The sequence below is a fragment of the Centruroides vittatus genome, unplaced genomic scaffold (assembly GCF_030686945.1).
Source record: "Centruroides vittatus isolate TY-2023 unplaced genomic scaffold, ASM3068694v2 scaffold_2707, whole genome shotgun sequence".
Classification (NCBI taxonomy): Eukaryota; Metazoa; Arthropoda; class Arachnida; order Scorpiones; family Buthidae; genus Centruroides; species Centruroides vittatus.
Genome location: NW_027122692.1, coordinates 833,145 through 860,248, shown reverse-complemented (window position 1 = coordinate 860,248; position 27,104 = coordinate 833,145). Strand labels below are relative to the sequence as shown.

Sequence of the window (27,104 nt, the reverse complement as noted above, 5' to 3'; positions counted from 1 at the left end):
TTTCTTACTGAAAGATTATTTGAAGATTTGTTTCAGTTATAGCAATTATAAATTTCTTAATTCTTTTCAGTTGTATTTGATTTTGCATATAATAATTTAAAAAAACTGAATTATACTGTATATTGATAGAAATTTACTGTAATGTAAATAGCATGATGATAATATTTCTTCATAGAAAAAATTTCATATTGATTTAGACATTAGTATTACACTACATTATTTTTGAATTTATAGTAGACCTATCATTTATATAAGTCTAGTGTAATAAGCAGTGAAAAGTCATATTTGAATCATTGACGAATCATAGGATTTTCCTCTGGATGTTTATTTTTTTCTATTATTTTGAATTAAATTTCTAGCAAATATTTATTAATAAAGTTTGGTTTTGTAAATTGATAGTTTCTAAAAATATTTACTTAAATTCCACATAAATATTTTTGAAAAGTTTTTAATTTTTAAATCAGTTTTTGTATTCGTTATTTATGTAAATATACAAATTAGTTAATTTCAGTATTGTTAGATAAATAGAATGCTATCTGTTATTTGTTTTAAACAAACAGAAATCATTCTTTGAATTTAAATATTGAATGTAGTCCTTGATTTTTTTAGTTATTACTGCCAAGAACATTTCTCTTATGTTCATATTTTCATGAAAAAATATGGCAATAATACTTTCTAACATACTAGCCTACATTTCCATCTTTGTTTATATCAATAAGAAAACATTCATATTAAAAACATTGCCTTATAAAATGTTAATATTGTTTTTTCTGTAATAAGAACATATGAATTTTATTAGTCAAGTATTTAATTTATAAACTGAAATTTTTGTATTATGTATTAATATAAAATATTGGATTTTAACACTGGATGTAAATTTCCACTATATTAAAACCAAAATCATTATTTTTGGATATTTGATTTTTTTATAGTATTCGTGTTTTCCATATGCTTTGAATATAGTTTTAGTTTAGTTTGCTTTTATTAAATAGTTTGTTATTTCTGTTTGTACAAATTTGTACTGCAATTTCCTGCATTTTGTAGGAAATTACGGTACAAATCCACAAACAGAAAATTTCTAAAATAAAAATGGAACAAATCCTGCATTGCCATACACTTTCTACACTCAAAAATACTTATGAAAACATATCATTCAATTGGATGAGTTTAGAAGGCATTACCTTAGATATTTATTTTATCCCAATTTTTTGTTAAATTTCTTATAGCAATTCATTGTAGATGTAATTATAAAGTAAGTGAACTAGAATATTTAAGACTGAACTACGCAAACTGTATTATGTATAAAAGGTATTAATAACAATAGTAATTATGCTTTTTTAACCAGAGATGAGCTCACTTTATGATAAAGATCTGATCCTATTGGATGTCCTGATGACTACATCAGGCCATCCAATATGATTCTGAAATTCTGTTTTGTTTTTCCAATTACTGTTTAGAAAATATTACACAGAGTTATTCCTGTTGCAATAATCTGAAAACTATCTATTAAAAAGCTAAATCATTGGAGTGGAAGACTATGTATAAGAGTTGACTAAATGCAAATAATTTAATTAAAAGCACTTTCTAATACTAATAACTGTTTTATTTCAAATCATTTTTGTATACATATTACATTTCTTTGGAACCGTCTGAATTCCAGCGATCAGATTCATCACCATTATTGTCTGGTTGTAATTTGTAATCATATTTTTAATTTATTTACTTTAATATATATGCTCTCCACTGCAAATTAGTAGTGGCTTGTCCCCATACATCATACTTTTCCTTTAACAATAGAGTTGTGCCAGTTTAGGGGAAAAATTTTGAATTGAAATAATACGACTTCCATTTTGCATTGGAAGTTCTTATATTGTTAATCGGGGTCTTCTGAACCTAAGGTTTCCATATTTGGTCTCGGATTCCATCTATCTAATGCCATTCTCAAGATTAAGGAAAGACGGATGAATGGATTGGCAGATAACAGTGAGAATTTACAGGTTTACAATTTTTTCAAATTGAAGCTCAGAGACAGTATTGTTTACTTTGTATTGTAATTAAAATTGGTTTCAAACTTGGCACCTTGATTAAATGAATAATCTATGCATCTGCTACTTGAGGAAACCAAAAATTTTTTTAACAGAATGGTTTTATTATGAGTTATCTTAAGAATGTGCACGTGGCCGTTTCATTTAAGTTGCCAAGATAAGAGTGTTCTAAAGTGGCATTTATCTCTATTTACATGGCTAATTGAATAAGAAAGCCAAATATTTTTAAATGCAAGGTATTGTTTAAAGCACTTTAAATGAAATTGAGCTTTGTTGCTATAGTTTTGAAACAGTTTGCAAGGTTCCCTCCCACAGATGACATCTAAACAAAATAATCTTTCTTACATTGGACAAATTAAATTTATCTCCAGAATTTAGTAAGAAGAAAGACAATTATATATTTGTTCAATAATTTTATACAAAACTTGATTATATTCTAAAAACATGAACTATATAAATCAGTAATGATTGGCCTATGTTACTGATGTTACTCACACAATATTTAATGAAGAAAAATATAAATGATATAAAATTATGGAAAAAATTATGTTAAAGTCAGTTTAATTAATAACACTTTTTTTCTGACACTTGGAGACTTTTTCATATCTAGTAACTTCCGTTTAATAATTTTTTCTGAGTATTCTTATTAAAATATGGTGTTTAAAAATAACCTTTACTACCCTTTTATAAATATATTGATTCCATCTATGGGTACTCAACATTCATTTAGTACTCTGCTGAATCATATTGAATGAAGTCCTACTGCAAATAGCTTTTATTTATAGACTCCGTATTTCAATATTGTATTATTTAGTGTTAATACATTATCCTGTATGAAAGTTTGAATTACTGTATATTGCAAATGATGTACAGTATTATGTGAATTTATTTCAAATATACTGTGTGTTACATTCAGAACTGTAATACAGTACCTTACTGAATCCTTATAAAAGTTTAATACAGATTATAAAAGCAAACAAGTGTGCCGTGTTTACATAAATACATAAATATTTATTATATTATATACAGAGTCAGGTATCATAATTCAAATATGGTATTATTTGTTGGCAAGTAATACCATATTTGAACTGAACTATTTATATAGAAACAAAGTGAATGTGAATGAAATAATAATAATAATGTGGCACAATTGAGAGGATGTTTGATCGTGTCACTTCTATAACAAATTTTAAAAAATATCTTTCCATAGTAATCACGTAATGTTCTACTATCCAATTGGAAGTAATAATCTAATGAGTCCATTATTTAGAAAATGTTATCATTCATCTAAGTAATGTACATACAATTCATCTTTGTTTTATTAACGTGGAATAAAAAAGACTAGCTGTTTTGTCAAAACAATGCCTAGGGGAAAGCGTAAGAATAAAATTGGATAGGTAAATTCTTTTGAGCAAGATTGAGTAAGAATGACTTTGTTAAGAGCTGCAAAAAACAGCATCACACCATCAAGCTCAACTGGAATCTTTTCTCAATTTTTCAATCTTTACTTTCTCATAAAAAATATTCTGTCATGCTTGATGGGGAAATTTCTAGTACTTAACTGTTAATATTTTAATTTAAAAAATTTTTAATCTTCAATTGAAAGAAATAATTAATTTTCTTATAAAATGTGAAAGAGTCGTTTTTAGAATTGGAAATCATGACAAGATTTGCTTGATTTCGATTACTGGAAAACACCCAATCTTTCTGATTAATTGTCCTATCACTAATGTGACTGGAGGGTCGGCATCTCTTTAGTACCTTGTCAGGATAGACACAGAAGCCAAGATGGCGTGTTGATTTGGTCACACGAGCGGCCGCATGCGTGGACAATCAGATTTGGGATGGAGTGAGAGATAGCACACTGGAAGTGACTCTTGCAGAGACCACGTTAATGAAACAATGTTTATTTGTAAAGGATGAAAAACTTTATATTACAATACATAAATTCTTAATAGTGAGTGTAATAGCTAAAATAGGGTTAGATAGGCCTAATTTCGTGGTTCTCGAGAGAGAGAGTTTACATAAGATTCGTGTAGTGATAAATTCCTTATAGAGGAGCTTGGTCTGGGGTGCTCTGGTTGAACGAAAGAAAGGTTAGGATCGGAAAACAGTTTGGGTATCCAGTAGATGTTTGTGGGCGGACGTATCTGAAAGGGGTGGTGACTTGCAGAGCTTAGGACAGAGATTTGGCGACGATTTTTCACTGTCGAGGGACTGGCGACGACTGACTCTTCGGCCGCCAATTTCGATATCAGTAGGATATCGTCTGGCCAAGAAGTCATCAGATCATGGGAATGCGTTGTTTTGATGTCGAGAACGTGTAAGAGGAGATTCTCTCAGGTAGTAGATGACAACAACCACTGAGCAAGTATGATAACATCGACGATTGAAATATGAGAAAAGTCGGATTATCACACTAATATTTATTATAACCAAATAACCAAAGCATAATTTTATTAACTGCTGTAGTTATCTACAGCAGTTAATAAAATTATGCTTTGGTTATTTGATTCTTCTTTCAAATAGTTATCTTGTTAAAGATGCTATATATAATTATCTATTCAAGAACTTGGATTTTAAAAGATACTACTTTTAGGGGGGGAACTACTCACAAAGTCAACCAAAATCCAGCAACTAAACAGTTGCACAAATGTTCTCATCTACTTTCCAGTAGATGTTCTCAGAAATATTGTGATTCCACATGAAAATTCTACATTTAGAATCATGTGTGTTGTGTAGTAGGTTGTTACACCTGGCTATTGGTGAATACATATGACGTCATAGAATTTATGTCAGATGGGATATCATCAACTAGATGTTGATGAATGTAAAACTTACAAGGTGAGAGGAACGACTCCACGTTCTTGTGGTTGATGGTGCATTTCTTTAGAGAAGCCTTGTAGATGTATAACGTAATTACACTTGTGTGTAGTGGTGTTAGCAATGGTGAATTTAAAGTATAACTGAGTTCACAAGCACTTTCAATAGCATAAAGCTACCATTGACAGGTGAATGTTGAATACAACAGTTTTCAAATTCTGGGCTGTCGAACAAGACTGTTGATAACACCACTACATGCAAGTGTAATTACGTTATACAGTTAAGTGTTGATGTGAAGTGTACATTACTTTTATTATGGAGCCTTGTAAATCCAGGTGTTGTAAAAGCATCTTATCACATGCAGAGTGGAGGATCCTGGATAGATGAAAGAAGACCTGCACTCCCAAGTCCGAAGTGTAAGATGCGAGGACAGTCAAAAAATGGTCTTTTTTGATGTTCTATTGTTCCTTGAGGCATGTTTGTACATGTCTATACATAGCCACATTGTATGTAAGGGAGGTATCACATCTATGATCATGTAGAGGAACAAAATACACTCTTGGGAGGTGGTGCCAGTTCTTGGGGTCCTTGGCATTGTAAAGGAAAAAAAAAGATGATAGGGCATTGCCGAGATGTCAAACAAAAGCTGGATTTGGCAATTTCTCTGTATGCAAGGAGCCAATGTAGCCACTAAAGTTGACGCCTGTGGTGGATGTGCTTGGTGCAGTGTGAGCATACAAGTGGGCTTCATAGTGAGAAATGAGACCTCTAATAGATTTCAGAACATACTCGTGCTTAAATGTCTGCTGTAGGATGCAACAACATTCCTTCTTCTTTTCCTGAATATCAGAGCAGTGGGTAAAAGCCCTTCAGATCAATGCATTAAATGCCGCCAATTTGTAATGAAAAGGATCACATGAGGGTAGTGTACTATGTGGAATTGTAATATTCCACTTGAGGATGTCTACTGAAGGTAGATGAAAATGCTCGTGCAACTGTTTAATTGCTGGATTTTGGTTGACTTTGTGAGTAGTTTTTTTTTGTATATCCAGTGTTGTTGTTACTTGTACTACTTTTGGATTGGATGCTTAAATTTACCACGATGTCAAGAACAAAAATCTTAATCAAATCAGCTACTAGATTGACATTAAATGAAATTTATACATACATAAATAATTTTTATGTTTATACTTAATATGTTATCATATGCTATGATATATAATATAAAATATAATAATAGGATGAACATAAAGAAATAACTACTGAAGTACACATGAATGGGATCAAAGGAGGTGGATGTCCTGGGGCTGGAGGTGATACTGCCACATCGGAAGATCAAACGCCACCCCCCTCTCGTACAGTTAATGGAGATGGACGAGTTGCATTAAATGCCGGAGATAATACTTCTGATAGTGCCACGTCAGGTGTTGGCGATTGTAAAAATGACGAGAAAAAGGTAATTATTTTAATCCTTCAGTTTAAATTTTTATAATTCTAATTTCTTATTAAGAATTTCCTGCTTAAACTGTTTTTGTCATTCAACACAAAATAAAATGTATGAATAAGCATACCACATAAAACATGATTTCTGTCAATTGACATGGTGGTATTTAAAAATATACATTATGTAAAACTGTTGAAGCTTACAGTTGTGTTCAAAATGAAACACAATTTCAAATGTAACAAAAGATTTAGTGGAGATGACAGAAGAAGCATTATTATAAAGAATTTAAAATTACTTTTTAAAAGAGAGAGGCTGATGGAGCCTATTACACTTGACAAATTGTTTTTATATAACTCATTAATGTACAATTTTGTGACGTTTTTAAAGCCGGCAAAATTTTTAATTTTGTATTTTGTTGAAATTATGAACAGATACTTTGTTCATAATTTGTATAAATTCTTTGCATGCTTTCTGTATGCATGTGTGTACACATTGAACCTCACTAATCTGGGATTTGCTAATCCAGAAGCTAAGTTTCAGAACACTGATTTGAGACACTGATTTAAAGGCAGTCATTAGATTGCATGATTGCTGCTTGACTGGCTGTGTATTGTTGCCATTGTGAAAAATTGAAATTATTTAAAGATAAAATTCAGTAACCTTATGTAGGCCTTGAACATAAGTGAGAAATCTGTTACTAAGTTTTTTTGTGTACCTTCATGTAGATTTTTCCAAAATTGAACCTACAGTGCTAGTATCAGAATGTATAGAACAGTGGTTCCCAACCAGTGGTCCGCAAGAGCTAAAATATGGTCCGCAAAAGATTTAAAACTTTTATTAATTTTAAATTATTATTCCCACATTGATACAAACTGAATTTAATTTTTACTAAAAATGTTACGTTTTCTATTATAATAGTACTGTTAAAGCATGTTACTCTTGAGTTTAACGATTACTTATGTTAAAAGTTTTGATTAAAGTGTATTTTTAGATTGACAGTTTATTTTTCTTAAATCTTGTGGTCTCTGCTATCAACAATGAAATCATAGTGGTCCCTGGTCCAAAAAAGGTTTGGAACCACTGGTATAGAAGAATCTCCAATGTATTTGAATTTAAACATTTTTCTATTTACGTTTTTTTTCCCTAAATAACCAATGGAGTTTGTCTGTTTCCAGTCTATAACCAGTTTTATTTTGATTCATATCTTCTTATTAAAAGATTAATTTTATGAAATTATTTCGTTCTGAATGTCAAAATGTCCAAACCTATCTGCAATTATATAATGTAAGGGCTTAGTAAAGTTAAATTCTGACCATAAAATGGAAAAAAGAAAATGACATCTGTCAAAGTCTGTTTTTATTGTTACCCTTTCCTTCATATTTTTATTTCTTAATTTTTTTGGTCCATATGAAAAATAGCCAATTTGTGATTTTTTTAAAAAATACTTACACTGAAATAAGTTAGCGGGTTTTCTAAAAATATTGGAAGTTATATCAAACTTTTTCTCTAGATTAGAAAAATATGCAATTCTATCTCAAACTATCTGTAAATCAGATAATTTGCAACATTGCAGCTGTGGCATTACCAGTGTCTTTCGTTGTTTGCATCTGCAACAACTTACTTGTGATGGTTGTTGCTTCTAAACAGGCACAGATATTACCATATTACATTTTTTATTGTACTGATTTGGAAAATCTGCTACTCTAGTGCCCGTTGGTCTCAAGCTTTTCCATATCAGCTTTTCAATTGGTATATACACTATCAAGAATTTATAAGGTAGAGAGCAAGTTGCAAGTCCCATTTTATTCCAAAAGTATTGAATATACATTAATTTTATTAATATAGTTGCATAGGAAGTCATGCATGGAGAATCGGATGGAACTTTTTGTTGACCTTTATCATTTTCAAGGTCACTTAAAAACAAAATCTCATTTTACTCTTCATGAATGTAAAGTTCACTTTTTAAAATATTAATTCCTTGAACATCTATTTTCACAATGCTGATTAAGAATCTAGCAAGTGTTTTTAGACTAATTAAATGATACTTTTTAATTTTGTTATTGGAATTTTTTGTTACTTCTGCTTGTTGAAAAGTTACAACAGAAGTGTCTTTAAAAATCATTTCCAATGTCAACAAAAAAGGCTCCATCTAATTCTCCACCCGTGAGTTCTTAGGTAACTACATTAATTTCATTAATGTATCTTCAGTATGTAAATAAATCACACCACCAACATTAATAACCAGCAGAAACAAAAACTTACTGTACCTAGTGTTTTCTTCTGTTTATAACAGACGCTATCAGGTTTAACTGATGTAACTTAAATGTAAGAACAAAAAAAATTTAAATGTTAGGCGAGAACATTGGTAAAATTGCAGATCAAGCATGCAAAGTTGTGCATGTCAGATACAATGCATTGAATTAGGCCAGTTCAAATAGTGCTTTCCAGGCTGATGAAATACCGTCTGTCTCTTCGAAGTTAACTGCTGCCCCTTTCCTGAAGACCTTGTAGATTCTAATCTTTTCAGATGTTTTAGCTGAGGCATTTCTGTTGCATGTTGTAAGAGTTGTGCCTTATCAAATTCACTTACATGCCATTATCTAACATGTAGGCTGCGAGTGCCATGTTGGACAAGTGTTTTTTAAGGCTGTTATTGATGTTCATTAATCCTTGTGCAGAAGCTCCTAGTGATAGCACCAGTATATTCGTAGCCTTTGGTCCCAAATCAGAATACTATAAACTTGTAGGTGTTTTCTCTCAGTGGGATCTTTTTCATTTTTAAGGAGTGAGAAAACCATATGATGGTGTGATTTATTTATGTATCAAGCCAGTTTCTTGACTATTGGTCTTCAGTATGGTAGGAATGAAGAGGATTCAAGGAACTTTTTGACTCACTTTGTATATTATATAGGCTATATACAGTCAAATTTCACTACAATGATATTTTGGGGACCAGGAAAATAGTATTTTTATACCCAGGTTATTGTTGTGGTGAATCTTGAAATTTAAGAACCAAGATCATTAAGAAAGTAAAGATTAATTTAAATATATTCTGTGTCTGCATTTCAGTAAACCAGGGATGCACAACCTGCGGCCCGGGGCCACATACAGCCCCTTTTCAATGTTTATGTGGCCTACAGACAGTATAGGCTAAATCCCTTCTTTTGAAGTTTCTAAGTATAGAACTTTTTCTTTTTCACAAAGTAATTAGCACCCAACTTGTTTTATGATTTTTCCCTGAGGCGAGAAAAGGGGGGTTGAAGTTCTTCTATTTCTAGCTAACACACTTTCTGGTTTAGACATCGAATATTTTAAGTCTAATACATAGTATTATAACAATTTTTAGAAGAATCAAATAGAATAAAATGCTGTTAGAACGTCATTTCCAATGTTATCAGGAAGTTTCTATTTTGGCGGGAAATTTTCAATTTTATGCTTCGGGAAACTTGCTTATTCATCTAAATAGCATCAAATAACATAAAAATAAGTGAAAATAGCACTGAAAAACCATGAAAATAACAATTTTTTTACATTCTAGATTCTGATTGGTACAGTCTAATTTGAATCAATCTTTTCTGAAAAGACACTTATTTGTCAATCTAATGTTATTCAAACTAGAAAATACCAATCAGAATTCAAAAAGAAATGTACAAAAGCTATAACAACCAATTATTTACAACAAAGTCTCTCCATAGACTAACAATAGAAAAAAATTTTAATTATTATATTGGACCAAGAAAATTAATAGCTGGTATAGGGTCATACGACTAAAAGGAAGCCGATTGCACTAAAAAGTTTTGGATTTAATAATTATTTCAAATCGCGTCAAGTCATAAACTTCCTGTGATTATCAACACTGCCCGCAGCCATAGTAATTAGACTACTTGTGTCAACAAAGAGGGTTGTAAAATGGTCCGGCCCCCAGGTCAGTAAACTTAATCCTAATTCAGCCCTTCTTCAGAAAAGGTTGTGCATCCCTGAGTAAACCAAGGGAATGTTGCACTGTCGACATCATCGCAATTATGTGTCTTCAGACATTTTCAAGAAGGATCTAAGTTTCCACTCACTACACTGCACTCAATTGAGTGCAGTGTAGTGGGTGGAAACTTAGATCCTTCTTGAAAACTTGGGTGGAAACTTAGTTCCTTCTGTTTCTTTAAAATTGTTGCCAGGATTGACTGAGCAAAATCATACTTTTTTGCAGCTTCTGTTTGTTTCATTCCACTATCAAAATCTTTGAAGAGTTTCTAACTGCATTTCCAAACTTACCTGATTTAATGCTTTTACCATTTTTTCCATGACACATTAGTACTGTTTGTCTGGTGGGAAAAGGAAACACTTTGTGATTAGTCGGGTGCTTGCAGTTCCTCCTAGTAGGATTGGTTGTGGCAGTGATGACAGTTGCAATATAGCCAATGGCTAATTGTGGGCAGACCATTCTGGAGTGTGGAGGGGTCTGTAGTTAACAAGATTAGTGAGTAGGTGCTCCTAGCTCTTTGCCACATGGTTCCTGCATTGGTCAACCACATTTGAGTCAGCTGCAAGTTGTGTCAATACATCCTGATAGTTCTATCGTTGTGTCGGGGTTCATTGTAGCAGGTGATAATTACAGTGTTGGCCGGGATTTCGGACATTCTATCGTTGTACTGGGATTTAATGTTGTAACAGGTATTGTTTTATAGTAATTGGACTGTATTATGAATTCTTTATACATATTTATGTTAGTTTTGGATATATCAAAATCAGTTAAAATTTTTGAATGTAACTAATTTAACAAATATAACTATATAGTTAAAATTTTCAGTAATTTTTTGTAGTATGATCATATAATAACAAACATATTTTTGTGAAATAAACAAAACTGTCATTCAATGTTAAAAATTCCTTTGCAGTGATGAAATTAGAGTTTTAGTGTAATTAAGTTTTCACTTTAGCAATAATAAAACAAAAAAAAAAGGTTTTTTTATTCATAAGTGACATTCTTATTACATTTTTCTTTACAATTTTTGGTAATGTACAATATTGATTATTTATCCAGCTTTAAAATTGTTACATTTTTTACATCTTCCATTTATTAGAACATTTGAATTTTGATATTTGATACATTTAACATTTGACATTTTAATTGTGTTCTTTTGGTCAAATGAATTTTATAATGGTATTTTAAAGTAATTTGTTTATCTGAAGATTTCTATGCCACTTTGAATGTACTTGTTTTATTATCACTAAAGTGAAAATTTGATTTCAGTAAAGTGTTAATTTCACCCCAACATTTTTTTAAAATAAATATTCTTACTTCTTGTCTATGATATATTAATGTTAGTCCAGAGCTTGCTAATTGTACAGACTTATCACACCTTGTAGGTTAAGTGATGAAATGAAGTCAGAGATGAAGTTAAAAAATATATGCTTTATTAATATTGGAAATGTATTTTGGATTCTTAATCCCTCATTAGTCCAAACAGCAAGAATAGATTACTATTAATATAAGTGGAGTTTCTGGCATATATACAAGACTTGATAATCTTGCTCGTAACAAAATTGTTAACCCAACGACTATATATTTACCTTCAGTTTATTGATCTCCTCTTATAATTTCTTCCTTTCCTCCAGGGATGCAGACATCTCTTTGATATAGTTATTTCTTGTAAATATTCTTGCTTCTTGTCTGGACTAATACTTCTAGTAATCTATGCTTGCTGTTTGGACTGATGAGGGACTATGAGTCCAAAATGTATTTCCAATATTAATAAATATTAAAATTAAACATATTTTTTAACTTCATCTCTGACTTTGTTTCATCGCTTATCCTGCAAGGTGTGATAAGTCTGTACAATTAGCCAGCTCTGGGCTATGTCGAGAAGAAATATTTTTTTATTTATATTTAATTTTATTTAAATTATAGATTACGTAAAGTAATCAAATAAATATAATGGTATGCTTAACACAACATTTTATCAGTTTTTGATAAATTAGTTATGAACCTGAAAAAATGTTTAATTATTCTATATGTATATAAACTCAACATAATATAAATTTGTATTTTTAATTGAATGTATTTTGAAAATCTGTGTGTATAATCTGAAACAATAGAAAAGCTACTAAAGTTGTCTTCATGTTTTCTGTCTCAAAAATATCCATTTTGAAATATTTAGATGAAGGAACAAACATCATGTATTTCTGGCTTGCAAATGATGCAGTTTTAACTGATTAACAAAATTTGGAAAAAGTTATCAATTTAATTCATAATTTATTAATTACGAATTAAGAGATATCTGGTTTATTTCTGTATTAGCAAATTATTTCAATAAGTAGTCTTTACCCCTATAAATGTACCAGTACATTTACAAAGTAATACAAAGTAATAAATGTCTCTGGGCTATAAAGATACTACATATGTAGGTAGTTACTGTAAATTTAAAAATTGCTTAAATTAAAATTGCTTGATAAAATTGCTTAAACTAATATTATAAGCATTGAAATAGTATTAAATAAATGTTTAGAATTATATCTTGAAAAAGCTCTACTCATTAAGAAACAATGTAATTATAAATGCATCAGGACATTATGTCGAATTTCTGATTTAATGCAGTTTTTAGCATTTAGAATAAGTTCCTAAAAACATTTTTTGGAACTTATTCTAAGTTAATATTTAGAATATTAAATAAATTTATAATTTTCTGTAGTATTCAAAATAATTTAAAACATATCAAACAACTCTTGTATCAAATTGTTCATTCGAAAACCAAAAACTGTTTTTCTGGAGTTTGTGTCTTTATTATTCTAGTGCATAAAACCTGTCTTCAGAGACATCAACAAATTTTCTGTATTATAAGATGGTTCATGTCCAATGATATGTTACTTTTCAACTGATACTCTTGAGTGTTTTTAGTTTTTACTCCTAATATTTCTGTTATTGGATAGTAGGAACTCTAAAGCACTAGAATAATAAAGATGTGAACTCCAGAGAAGCAGTCTTTTGGGAAAATAATTTATATTATTTAAGTCAGTTTAAAACAAGCAACTACATTATATGATAAAATTAATTGTAAAACTGTCATCTTTTCAACAATTTTAAAGTTAGAAAATAAAATCTTTATTTTGATGTCTGGAGCTCTCTAAATTTGGAAAATCAAATTACATAAAGCAGTCTCACAAGACTTGCCAGGTTGATATGTAACCTACCCAAACCAGTGTCTCTTGGATTCCTATAATAAGCTTCTCCGATGTCTGTAATATGATGGACATTAGGGTAATAGATCTAAAAGCTTTTTCTTCAATGTAAGACCTCTTGCCAGGCTTGGGAATAAAGTGTCACATCATCCAGCCATCAAATCAAGGCACTTGACCAAATGCCAGACAGGCAATGGCAAATACCACAGAGAATTGGAGTCGAACTGTCAGGTTCCAAATTACAGGTAAGTCAGAATATCATCATCAGGCCCAGCTGAATTGAGAGCTTATCTGATCTTAGAAGTGAAAACCACTAATTTAGAGTATGGAATGGAATGATTTTGATTCACAATTCCTTATTTTGTCTGAATAAGGACTTTGTAAACACCAAAATTCTACTAGAAACATCAATTTTGGAGCGTGAGTAATGAGCCTTAAGTAAACAGAGGATAGTTTCCCAAGCAGAAACCATGCAGTAATAATTCAGACACTTATGAAACCTTTACAAGCAGCAAAAACTATTTAATTATGAATGTTTCCGGTCATTTTTATAGACCATCTTCACATAGAATAAAAAATTGAATGTAATAGATAAACTTTGGAACATAGAATGTCAGTTGGTTTAAATTAAAAATTAAAACCAAAGAATTCTTTTCTTTTAATTGCAAGTATGCCTCAGTTTGATCTGGCCACAGTAAGGAAGACTTGACTGAGACACAGCATTATAGAACATAGTCATCATCACCACAGCAGGAATTGATACCACTGACCCTTGCATCTTTTTGTTTTAGAAGCCATAAATAGGATTAAATATAAGTAAAATGAGCTGAAAATTACATGGAATAAATTCATTACCAATAACTGTAATATCCAAGTGAATGTGTATCAAATGTAATGTTACTTATGGCCATTCAACTAGCGAGTCTAGTGGTTGAAGGTTAAGTACCATCTTATAATTATGTCTGAATTAAAGATGATGACAGACTATTAGGTGCTAGAAAAATTCTTAATAGTCTGTATATATAAAATAGAAATCAAATCACTTAACCCATCATGTAACCAGAGACAAGTCTTAATAACAGATTAACTTCAAGATAAATTATGACTAATTACTTAGTTCTGAAATGTGTGGTCTAAAGGTAAATAAGTGAAGACAAAACTGTCTTTAAGCCATACTTCAAATTTTAATTAAAAATTGGACATAATTTAGTTGAAAATTAATCCAGTGTTGGGATTATAAAACAACTTGCTTTTTTCTTGTTCACAGTTTAAAAAAATCATAAGAACATTTTGAATATAAAATTTCATTAAGATATACTAAATTAATTAACTGCTTAGTGCCAGCTGCATTAGCAGCATTGAAGTCCTGCCAGACAGCAGCCACGTACCCACAAGTGGAATTAGAAATTGCCACGAAACTTGCGGCGGCAAAGCAAGTATCTGGTGCACCTAAGCATTACGTGAACCAAAAAGCAGTAATGCAATTCCTAGTTAGGAATGACTCAAGGCTATTGATTTCTGACAAGGACAAACGATTCGTTCTGTGCAGGGAGGATGATTTTATCATGAAGACTTTAGGGCCATGTACTAAAATCTATTAATTTAATAATTAATTTGCATAATAAAAATCATTTTTGAATAACACCCACAATCATTATAAATGCAACTTAGGTTTATCATGTTTGTTAACTGGAGTAAAAGATGCCAAAAGTTGACACTGTCAGAGTAGAGATTTGTCAGATTTTGGTCCTACATGCCCAAAAAGTCTCACACAGGGAGATAGCAGCCTTAAGGTCTGCCAATGAGTTCCTATCGTAAAGTTTTCAGCCTGCATTTCTCATCACATTGGGTTTTTCTTTTAATTGCTTAAAAATAAATAATTTATGACTATTAATACACATTTGCATTTCAATTTTGTCTTTTGTATTAAAATTTGATAGACATCTGATGCTTAATTTTAGTGAAAATAGGAAATAATGCCTGTTTTAAGCCTCACTATAGTTATGTGATTCAAGCTTATTGCTATCTATAAACATCTCAAAGCCTAATGTTTTTAATAATAAGTCAAATGATCACCATATTGAATTGGGCTTCTTTAATGCTACTATTAATAATTAAATGCTAAGTAATTTGGTACTAGAGGTAGGCATTAGGCACCATTTCATATTAAATTTAATAATTAAATTACTGTGTGGATGCATTGCCAGTTATGCTACTTGGACCTCTATCCAATCTTTTGCTTCCAGAGATAACTAACCAAGTATAAACTTAAATATGCCTGGAAGAGAAGGGTTGATGGCGGTGTGTGTAGCATAACTGGCAATGCATCCATACAGTAAGCGGGAGTTGTGGTTTCAAGTCCCACACTGAGCCAATTCTTTTTTCCAGAATATTCAAAATTATTTATTAAATATTAATTTAATTATAATTATTAAATTTAATAAGAAATGATGCCTGTCACTAGTACAAAATTACTTAGAACTTAATTATTAATAGTAGTGGTAAAGTAGCCCAATTCAATATGGCAATCATTTGGCTTACAAGTTTATCACTATCATTTCATTTGCTTACTGATTAATAACATAGCTCTCTTGTTCAACTACAAAATAACAAGAACTTTAATTGTACATTTGATGAAAATTTATTAGTTTACAATGATATGTAGGGCAATTGGTAAAATAAAATAAAAGTTTATACCTGTACATCGCCTCTGACCAAGTGAGACAGTAGTGGGTGCTTTACTACCAGTTGGCCATATTACCACTTTTTGTCCACGACTCCACTGGAGCAACCATGTGGTTCGAGGACTTGCTCAGTCTCATGTACAGCTTATGTAAATCATTAAAATTTTTATTGTTACAGTTATAGTTGAATCAAGTTTCATTTCTTTTTATAAATATCAAGTTTTGCAAAGCACGTGTCTACAGATCTTTTATTTTTACATTTATTATTTTCAACTTTAAGAAAAATATTAATATCAAAGTCTATGAAATCAATTACAAAACTGTTGAAAGACCGATATCCTTATTTATTGTTGTTAAACAAATAAATTATTTCATTATTATTTGTGTTTTCATAAAAAAGAATTATATCAGAAAATTATTAATATTTATGGTAAATATTTATATATATACATGATCATAATCATTAATTTTTTCAGCTCATTTGAGTTTATGATCTGTTGCCTTTTTGTAAACGAGTTCTAGTAGTTACAATTAATGTAAGTTTGGAAATTCAATTGAATTCGGTAACATCACTGAAAGGCCTAATTAATTCCACAATGTAAATGATGTTCATTTTAGTAATAATTCCATTCCTACACTATGTCAATATTATTAATTTTAATATCTTTCATAATTCATTTATTTAAAAAAATATTCTAATCATCTATAATAAAAGAATTTAAACTAATTAAAAATTAAATTAAAAAATATCTTCTTTTTTAATATAATTGATGTGATACTACATTAGTGGATTTAGTGTACCTACAAATAACAGTCGTCCTTAAAATATGACTATTGTAAAATTCATGCCAACATTAGAATTTGAATTCCTGAACCTGACAAGCTAGAGACAATGTCTTAACACAATGACTGCCAGATTGCTAAATGTGCTAATGCAGTGTTTCTAATTTATCATCAGGGATTATCATCACATTGGGTAGTGTTTCTCACACTAACACTCCTTCCCTCAGTCTCTGCTGATCCTCATGCCACCCCATTTCAGTTGAAAAGTAAGAGACAATGTCTTAATACATTGATTAAAAAAAAAAAATAGAAAAAGAATGTTATAACTAGTTGACCACTGGATGATGAAATAGAAAAGTATGTGTACATCATATTCAAGTACTAGACTACATGAAAACCATAAGGAAAAGAAGAGAGAAATTTAATACTTAATTGTGTTCAGCTGTTTCTTTCTTATTGAAAATTGTCTTGCTTATCAATGGCTTTTATATGATATGCACATCGATATTGGTATGGCAATAATATAATGCCAGGAAATGGCTTTCGCATTTTTATAGTAGCCTATCTGCCTGTAATAAGTTTATGCAAGCCGTCGGATGTACCCATACTCAGAAATTTGTGGCTACATTCCTGCTGAAATTTCTCCATGCAAGGAATTAACAGATTAAGATGATTTTTCATTTTAAAATTCATGTTTGATAATTAAAAATACTTATTAGAGCAGATTAAATCTTACTGTGTGTGTCATATGAGCTGTTTACAGGCCAAATTGATTAAATCCATTTGTAAATCCTTAATATAATCATTATTATTTTTACATTGTTCTCGCAACTAATTTTATATATCATTATATTAAAACACAACTTTAACGTGACGATTTATAAAGATACATTCTACAATGTTCATTTAAATTTAAAGTTTATAAGGAATTTTAAAAAATAAGTTATATTATCAATCTTTATACATAGAGTTAATCGATTTTGCAAGTGAGTTGCTCATATACCATACATACAATCAGAAAATACAAAATACTTTTTGAATTGTTCAAAAGAAGTAAAAAAGTTTATTTAAATGTAATAACAAAAATTTCCCTTAAATAAACTAATCATATATTTCATTAATGATGCTTATAATCCAAGATTACACCAAAAAACTTGCGTCTTTTGAGCATATGCTTGTCATCAAGCAATCATATTGAACACTAAATCTGTAGCAATTGCCAGTATAATAAAAAATTATGAGTTTACATTTTAAGTGCTTAAAAAATTTTTACTGTAGTGGTTGTTGCTATGGGCTTGGCATTTATATCAATTTGTCTGATGATTAGCATAGGCTCAAAGTTTTTGATGTAATCTTACATCAATAGCACCATTAGCCATCCATCAGGTGCAAAATGATCACATTTTTTAAGTTTTGATTATTAAGTAAATATTTTGACTTCTCAGTACATTAGATAATATTATTTCTGATGTACTGTTTATCATTATTAAAAAACCAATAACTACAAATTAGGAAATTAATCTCTATGAAATCTGTATATATGGTTTTATTAACCACAACTCCAAACTGGTTGTATATGCAACAAATAATGGTTGCTTAAAGTGTTCTTGTGATACTTTATTGTACTTTTTCACAGATAAATAAAAAACTACAAGTATAAAAATAATTTCTATATTTTTCATATTTTTCTGTTTGCTAACCATTAACTATGCTTCAATATTTATACCGAATGTTGTTGAATGAATATTTATACCAAAAGACTTTGATGCACAATAAACAAATTGCCTTTTTGTACATTTTTATGCATTCATATTTTGTTAGCTATTTATATAAAATCAGATGATCTGCTGAATTATTTTTTGTTATTCAGATTAAAACTATAAAAATAATTAAGAAAAGGATGAATTACAGTCTTGCTTAAAGTACATGCATTTTTATACATAATTTTATTATAATAGAAAGCAAATTTATTTTTAATTTTTTTTCCCCTGTCATTTCTGTTTGATATTTAAAACAATGGCTTCAGACTGAATTTCTCAGTGTTTTCATCTATTTTGCAATGAATTGTCACATATAGATTTGTACTCAAAATTTATACATCGCGATTGTAAAGTTTTAATCCAGTATTGTGAAAATACTAACAAAACCATTTGTTAGTCGTCTTCACACGCCGGGATGAGATATAAAATAACACTTATGTTAAACCTGGTAACTGGAGTGGTTGTGTTATAGTATAGCTAACGTTTTCGAGGCCCCTTCTGGGCTCTTCTTCAGGCTTTTGTGTAAATAATAAGCCGGACGTTGAGAATTTAATATTTTTTCTTTTGGAAAGTTTACCATTCGAATCACCACATGCACAATTATTATTTTCACAAAAGCCTGAAGAAGAGCCCAGAAGGGGCCTCGAAAACATTAGCTATCCTATAACACAACCACTCTGGTTACCAGGTTTAACGTATGTGTTATTTTATAAAACCATTTGTTTTCAAGTCATGTGAAACATGATGAAATAAGAAGACAAAATCACTGTAATTTATGTATATTCAAGTGAATTAATGTATGTGGAAGTACCATTAAATCTTTGTTCTATATACTTGAAGAGATCATGACACTTTTCTTGGCTGGTTCTCTAGGCTGGTTGACATAGTTCTCTAGCTTATGCAACACCTGGACAAAATATGCACATTTCATAAGTTTGTAAAGGAGGATCTTTCATACTGTCAGTAGTGGCATACTGAGCTCTTGGCTCATAGCCTTCTTGGTTGAAGATGTAGGAATGTATTGAATGTTTCATCCAGTATTGTGTCTCTCCCAAAACATTGTGTACATTACCCATTTTCCTGAATTTATCCAATAGTCTGATATTGTTCTTGGAGAAAGCAGGCTTACTGAATGTTTGTGCAAAGTTTTTCTGTACTTTCACATACATTAATCAACTCAAACTTGCACACAGCGATTTCTCTTCTTGATCAGCATGTCACATGACCTGCAAACAAATGATTTTGTTACCAGTTTTACAAACATGAATGGATATGTTTACCCTGTATTTATTCAATTAGTTCAGTTAATTAATTCTGTTAATAAACTATTGATTGCATGATTTGCATATCTCATTTTTAACAAAGATTTAGTTAAGTGAGTTTTCATGAAGATCAATTTTTTTTTCGAGACTATTTGATCAAAGAAAATTAATGTCCGATAATAAGACTTATCTGTAGTAAAGGAAGATTAAAAGTGGAAATTTAAAAAAACATTGTCACTTTTTTAGAGAGGGGCATTGCCACTATGCCATTAAAATAATTTGATTCTTATATACGTCACCATTTTATTAAGAAGGTTACTGAACTCAAAAATCCAGGCAGATAAATAATTTTCAAAATTCCAAATATATTTTTTAAAATAATGCATTAATTTTTGGATATGTTCCATGTTTTTTTTTTTTTACTCATAAATTTAGAATCTTTATTTGAAAAAGTGGCAAAATATATAATTTATTCTAATGAGTCATTCATATGTAGATCATTATTATTCAACAGTGAAATAATTGTACAGTAGTGAAAAGAAATCCAATGACCTTTTCCAGGGCAATGGAATATACATTTTTTAAAAAAGTTTTTGTAGCCCTCAAGTAATTTCAAATGTTTTTTTCCTCAAACTGTTTTTTATCTTTATTCCAGCAAACAGCAAATGTTCAGGCTTCCCAAAATAAAGTAAATAATCGTAAACCTGTCATTGCAAACATACCAAAATTGGTGAGCAAACTTTATTAATATTGTAGAATAGAATAAATAAAATTTGTTATGTTACACTAAATATTTAATTCTAGATATGATATATCATTTAATGTTGAGTAATGCATGATGTGAATGATATAAACTATTGAATTTTTTAAGATTCAGGACTGAATCCATTTCAAATTAATTATTTTTATAACAATACTTTCGATGTTTGTTAAATTAACTTTCTTAAATTATGTAAATTAAATTATTCACATAAATCTTAGTGATAGTCTTTTTTAAATAATTTGTCGAATTTACAGCTGCATTAGATTTACGAATTAAATTTAAATAATGTAAATCTGATTTTATGAGAGAATAGGTTAAGTGTCAAAAATGGCTGTCTTGTAGCTTTTTTTATCGGTGGCGTAGCGAACATAACTGGCGCCCGGGGCATAACTACTGACCGACCCTTTCTCGGCGCTCCCCTCTCCCTCCGGAAACACATATAGTTTGTCTTGGAGACCATTTAGGCGCCCCTCTGCGAGTGGTGCCCGGTGCATGATACACTCCCTTGCATCCCCCACGCTACGCCACAGTTTATTAAAGAATCTGGTCCAACAAAAAGGGGACTTCTGGAGGTGTTCTGTGATAAAACAATTAAGTTTCATCACAGAACACTTGCAGCAGTTTCCATTTTTTATTAAAGGACTAGATTCTGTAATGAGACGAATATCGGACATTCATTTGTCACCGCAAGTGTACTTTACAATCTAAAATAGCATTATCAGACTGTAGCTTAGGTTCTGCACATGGCTTTGAAAAAATTGTTGTGGCATAAGAATAAATTAATGGTTTCTAAAACTTAAGAATATTCAAGAATGTTTGCATCAAATTCTCAAATTAAATATTATTCATAATAAATTTTCTTCTTTCAGTGTCATGTATAATCTATTATCTAATACTGGAGTTGTATTAAAAGTGTATTTGTATAATTTAACTAAAAATTTCAGCTTTTATGAGACAGTTGAATTTGAAACTATTATCATTATTTAAAGATGTCACCCGTTAGATATAATTGTCAAATATAAAAAAATTATGTTTGAAAAGAAAATTTTGCTTCTTGACGTATAATAAGATTTTTCTCCCACTTAGTAGAGATGATTTTGCTAAAAATTATTGATTCTATAGGCATCAGGGAGGTATCAAATATGAAAAAAATTGGAAATAGCTTTTTCTTGTTTTCCCAAAATTCAGATCCTTCTTTTTTAATTAAATAGAGAATAAAAATTCAAAATTTTTTTTGTAAATAATCTCTTTATCAATCATTTGGTATTTACCTTGATTGCATTTTATAGCCACTTCATAATTTTTTTAAACCTTGTGCGAGCTAAATTAGCTGAATACTAACTCATTACTGTTGTCAACAGTTTTGTGATATATAAATAGTTATACTTTTATCTGGCTTATAGTAGAGTTTAAAAGTATCGCTTTATTTCTTTTGTAATACGAAATATACTCTCAAAACTTTACCTTTATGAAGGTTTGAGTGTGGTTAATAATGTCAAATTGATGTTGAAAATTTAATTTATAAATTCAAGAATAAACTATAATTGGAAAATTAATAATCTGAAAAATCGTTCTTTATATATATATATATATATAAAGACTGAGACATAAAAACTACTTTTTCTACAAATTATTTCTATTAAAACTATTGGATACCGTAACTATGATGGAAATATACAGTAGAATTAGGTTTACGTACTTTGAAATGCTTATTATGGATTCAGTTCTGAACTTAATTCAAAGTCAAGTCATATGTATTGTAAGTATGAATAATTTCACATATCATTTTTTATAGATAAACTGTGCATTATGACATTTTATTTTATTTATTATTATTATTAATGCATTTAAAATCTTCGTATTTCAGAAGTACATAATATAGTAAATATTAATGAGCAATTATTTATTGTGACATCGTCGCAATGTCAGGCTGCAATTTTAATCATATTTTTAATTTATTTAATTTAAAATATATGCTCTCCACCTTAAATTAGTATTGTAGTGTCTTGTTCCTGTACTGTACATCATACTTTTCCTTTAACAATAGTTATGCAAAGCGTCGATTAACTGCTTTCAGGAAAAAATTTTGGAATTGAAATAGTGTGACTTTCAGTTTGCATTGGAACTTCATATATAGTTAATCTGGGCTCCTGCTGCTAAAGTTTTCCATATCTGGTCTCTGGTTTCATTTCTCTAACTCTGTTCTTGAGATCGAGGAAAAATGAACAGATGGACGACAGTGGGAATTTATAGACCCACAATTTTTTCAAATTGCAGCCCAATAAATTAATATATTTATTCAAATGATTATACAGTCAAATCTGTCTATAACGGAACCTGTATATAGTGAAAATCTGTCATTAACAGAAAATTTTTTTGGTCCCTTGAATTTTTTGCAAAAATTAATATAAATCAACCCGTATATAGTGGAACCTGACTAATGCAGAAACGGAAAGGAAAATCGGGCCATATAAAGAAAAATAGGTATCTTTATTATCTAATTTAACAAAAATTGAACAAGAAATTTACAAGCCTAGCATGTATAAATCATAAAAAAAAAGTTAAAAAATACACCTATGCAATACAGAATAGCAAAATTACTTATATGACTAATATTTCAGTAATTTCATTAGGATTTAAATGGAACCTTCTTGCATATTTTTATTAACAACTGTTTTTACTTAACCTAAATATGTGATGTAATTAAAAGTTGTGAAATTCAACGTATTCTGATGTGAGATTGTAATTTTTGTTCTGAAGCTTATTTTAAACTTTTTTTACATCATGTTTCGTTTGAATAAAATGAAGTCGAAATGTCTGCAGATAAAATACACATTGGGCATATTACGCATGCTTTTTAAGTTTTGTAAAGGATATTGCACTATACAAACAGTAAAAAGTACTTGTATCGTGTATGGGGAAGATGATTCTAAACTCCGAATGTGTTAGATGTGGTTTTTGAAAGTTATTGTTTGGGAAATTTTGAACCGAAGGATACAAAACGTATGGGCTCCCAAAAGCTGTTGAAGAGAAATTGCAGGAAGAAACTGTTAAAAATTGAAAAATAACTCAAGAATTTGCAACAAACCGTAGTGTGTCACAGACCTGTATTGTTGAAACACTTCATCCACTGGTTGTAAAACATGCTGATGATTGTGTTCTGCACAGAGTTTGTTCCCCCCCCCACTTATGAATAAAACAAACTGAATTGAGTATAATTTTGTCTGACGAAGGTCAGCAGCTGTAAGGTTTTATTTTAATTTTAAATTGGTTACTCATTTTTACCTTAGAGAAATTTTACGGATTAATGAAAAAAGTTAAAATACAGATATTTGTTATTGACAAAAAATTTTTTGTAGTGGGTGGTGAATGTTCGGTCAAGCACAGAGGTACCACTGTATTTGATTAATGCGGTTTTGGTATATGCCGTAACATCAAGAAATTTATTAAACACGTTAATCAAAGGATATCTATAGTAGGTAACCTGTCTACTACGGAAGAGTTGTTCGGTTCCTTGGGGTTTCGTTATAGACAGGTTTGACTGTGTATATAACCATCTCTGATATTCACAAGATAAATCTTTTATTTTTTTCAAACACTGAATGAATACAGAAATGAATTTTAACTTATGTATGAATACTTTATAAGTTTTTCAGTTTAATTTTTACTAATAAATTCTGTTAAATTTTCTGAGAGTATTTAATATGCAGTATAAAGTTTCAGAGAGAAGAAGTAAAAATGTTTTTCAGTAAAAATACAGTAAAAGTAAGTTTATATTATAGATTAAAACTGTGATGACTTAAAATTATAATTATAACTGAGATGTTAACTATAATTACATTTTGATTTTTCATGTTTAATATAAACGATGCAAAAAGTTCACTGAGTTCAGCGTTATATCCACGTTTGCTTGTCTCAAGTACTTTCGACGAACCTTACTGTCGTCGTCTTCAGGCGAGATCGTAAATTTGCCGAAAAACTTTAAAAAGAAACAAATCGATGCAGAATGGAACGCATAAAGCTTTACCAAAGCCGTTACGAACGTAAATTAAAAATTCAAAAAACATTCGAAAGCCGATCAAGCATCTAGCTCAATGACTAGCGAGGCAGCTAGTCGTTAGTCGTTGAGTTCGCTAGTCGTTGAGCTAGATGCTCGATCGGCTTTCGAATGTTTTTTGAATTTTTAATTTACGTTCGTAACGGCTTTGGTAAAGCTTTATGCGTTCCATTCTGCATCGATTTGTTTCTTTTTAAAGTTTTTCGGCAAATTTACGATCTCGCCTGAAGACGACGACAGTAAGGTTCGTCGAAAGTACTTGCGACAAGCAAACGTGGATATAATGCTGAACTCAGTGAACTTTTTGCATCGTTTATACGGTCTTTGGCGTGAATATTGTCGTACCGACATGTTTAATATTAAAAGTAATTGTTTAACTCTACTGAATTTTTTCAAATGTTCAGATTTTATAAACTTTGGTAATACTTTAACATAATCAAGGAAAGTTGTCTTGTGATTTATTATATTTTTGCTAATAAATTAAAAATGATATGGCTTTATGAATTTTTTTCAGCATAATTGTGTTAAAAAACAAGTAACTCACAAAGAAGCTTCAGTACCTATTTCAACACTTAATTTACTAATACACACACGTGCAGATAGAATATCACATTTTAATGGATAACAGAACAACAGATTTCTTGGAATAACAGATTTTTTCAGGTCACACCAAATCAATGTAATTTTACTTCCTTTTAGTGGATCCATTACTCAGAATAATGGATTTTTTTCTATCCCAAATCTATTGTAAACATCACATTTTTCAACATATAGTTAATATTCGGATGTTTCTGGAAATTTGTAGGGTTTGATGATGCACTTGTTACATTTGGGATATGTACAATTGAAGAATTGTACAAAGAGAGTCAGCTGGCTGGATACAATTGAGGAGGAGTCACCTAGTGAACACTGTCGCTGCCAAAGTTTAGCAAGGCCATCAAGTACAGTAGAGAACCGAAAATCGGAATCAATTGAGGACTGGGGTTGTTCAGATTAGTGATCTGTTCCGATTACCGATTATGTATGAATAAATATATTAACCTGTTCGATGTTCAAATTTTTCTCCGTTGCGTGTCGCTTTGTGTTGAATTTTGGTCGATTTTAAGCCTAACGAAAATTTTTATAATAATAATCGAGGCTATCATATCGTTAAAAATTATTTCTGCATTTTGTACAAACAAAATAAATATATTGAAGAATATAAAAACATGAAAATTATACTTTAGAAGTAAATCTAGTATCAAAAACATTCGATTCCGCACGACACAGTCCGACTGAAAATCGTGCCGATTACTGGCGATTCCGATTACCGGGGTTCCGATTAACGAGTTTCTACTGTATTTCCAAGTTGTGAATACTTTCCTGATGAGATCCAGCTTAAATGAACAGTCTGTACTATACATAACATTGCTAATATCAAGCAGTGCTGTATTAAATTGACAGAAAACTCATTGAAAGAAACCAAGATGTACAAATAAACATTGTACTAAACCCGATAACATTAAGCCAATACATCGCCACCGGTCATAAATAATCGTGCTACCAAGAAACCAAGATGGATGAGTTTTTTTTTAATAAATTGTGAAGTCAAGCAAAGTGCTAATGAGCATATGTAATTTTCCTCTTTTTATGCTTACAGTTTTCATCAGCATTGTCGTACACACGTATGGCATATAACTAGCAGATGAACCTGGCATTGCTTGGGCAAAAAGTAATGGTAGCAAAGATTAAGATTATTAGATTATAGCCGATCTTACCCGTTTTCACTGGGTGTAAGAATTAGGTCCCTCCTCTTCCGAGACTAATTAGAGAATTTTTAGATATCCATTTACCACACCGGAAGAACGATAATTAAGGCTCATTTCAACCAATAACCAGTTTGTAGTACCGCTAAGTGACGAATAACAAATGTTTCCGTAACCCCTTCTGGATTCTTCTTCAGGTTTAATTAATTCAAAAAATAAGCTAGAACTTTCAGAATCATTTATAAATATAAATTCAAACATAAAATCGAACATGAAGATGAAAATTTTGAATACAGCAAACTTATGTGCATGCACTCCCTGTGTCAACTTTAAATACAATGGAACACTAAATATTGTTGAGAATTTTTAGAAGGGTTAAAAAAAATATGTTCAATTTCTCACAAAAATTTAAAAAAATGGCATCCAAAATAGTATAGTAGAAGCAGAGTTCTCCAGGATAATCCTTAATCCTCTCCCTTTGCAGGGTAATTTTCAAAAATCCCTTCTAAGTGTGCATTTTCATGATGTACCCTAACTGTGTACCAAATTTCACCTCTTTAAATTC

At 30.3% G+C, this 27,104-nt stretch overlaps 1 protein-coding gene across 5 annotated transcripts in view; it reads left to right on the top strand.

Moving 5' to 3' along the window:
* The window catches only part of shep (alan shepard), a 205,514-nt gene that overhangs the window by 49,843 nt on the left and 128,567 nt on the right, over positions 1 to 27,104 (top strand). For 2 of the 5 annotated variants that reach the window (XM_067285514.1, XM_067285515.1), the window contains exons 2-3: positions 6,109 to 6,324; positions 20,630 to 20,704. In XM_067285514.1, coding sequence (XP_067141615.1) covers positions 6,109 to 6,324; positions 20,630 to 20,704 — 291 coding nt within the window. Of the gene's footprint in view, positions 1 to 6,108; positions 6,325 to 20,629; positions 20,705 to 24,460; positions 24,503 to 27,104 lie in introns of those variants that run through there. The other 3 variants (XM_067285516.1, XM_067285517.1, XM_067285519.1) reach the window with 3 other exon arrangements.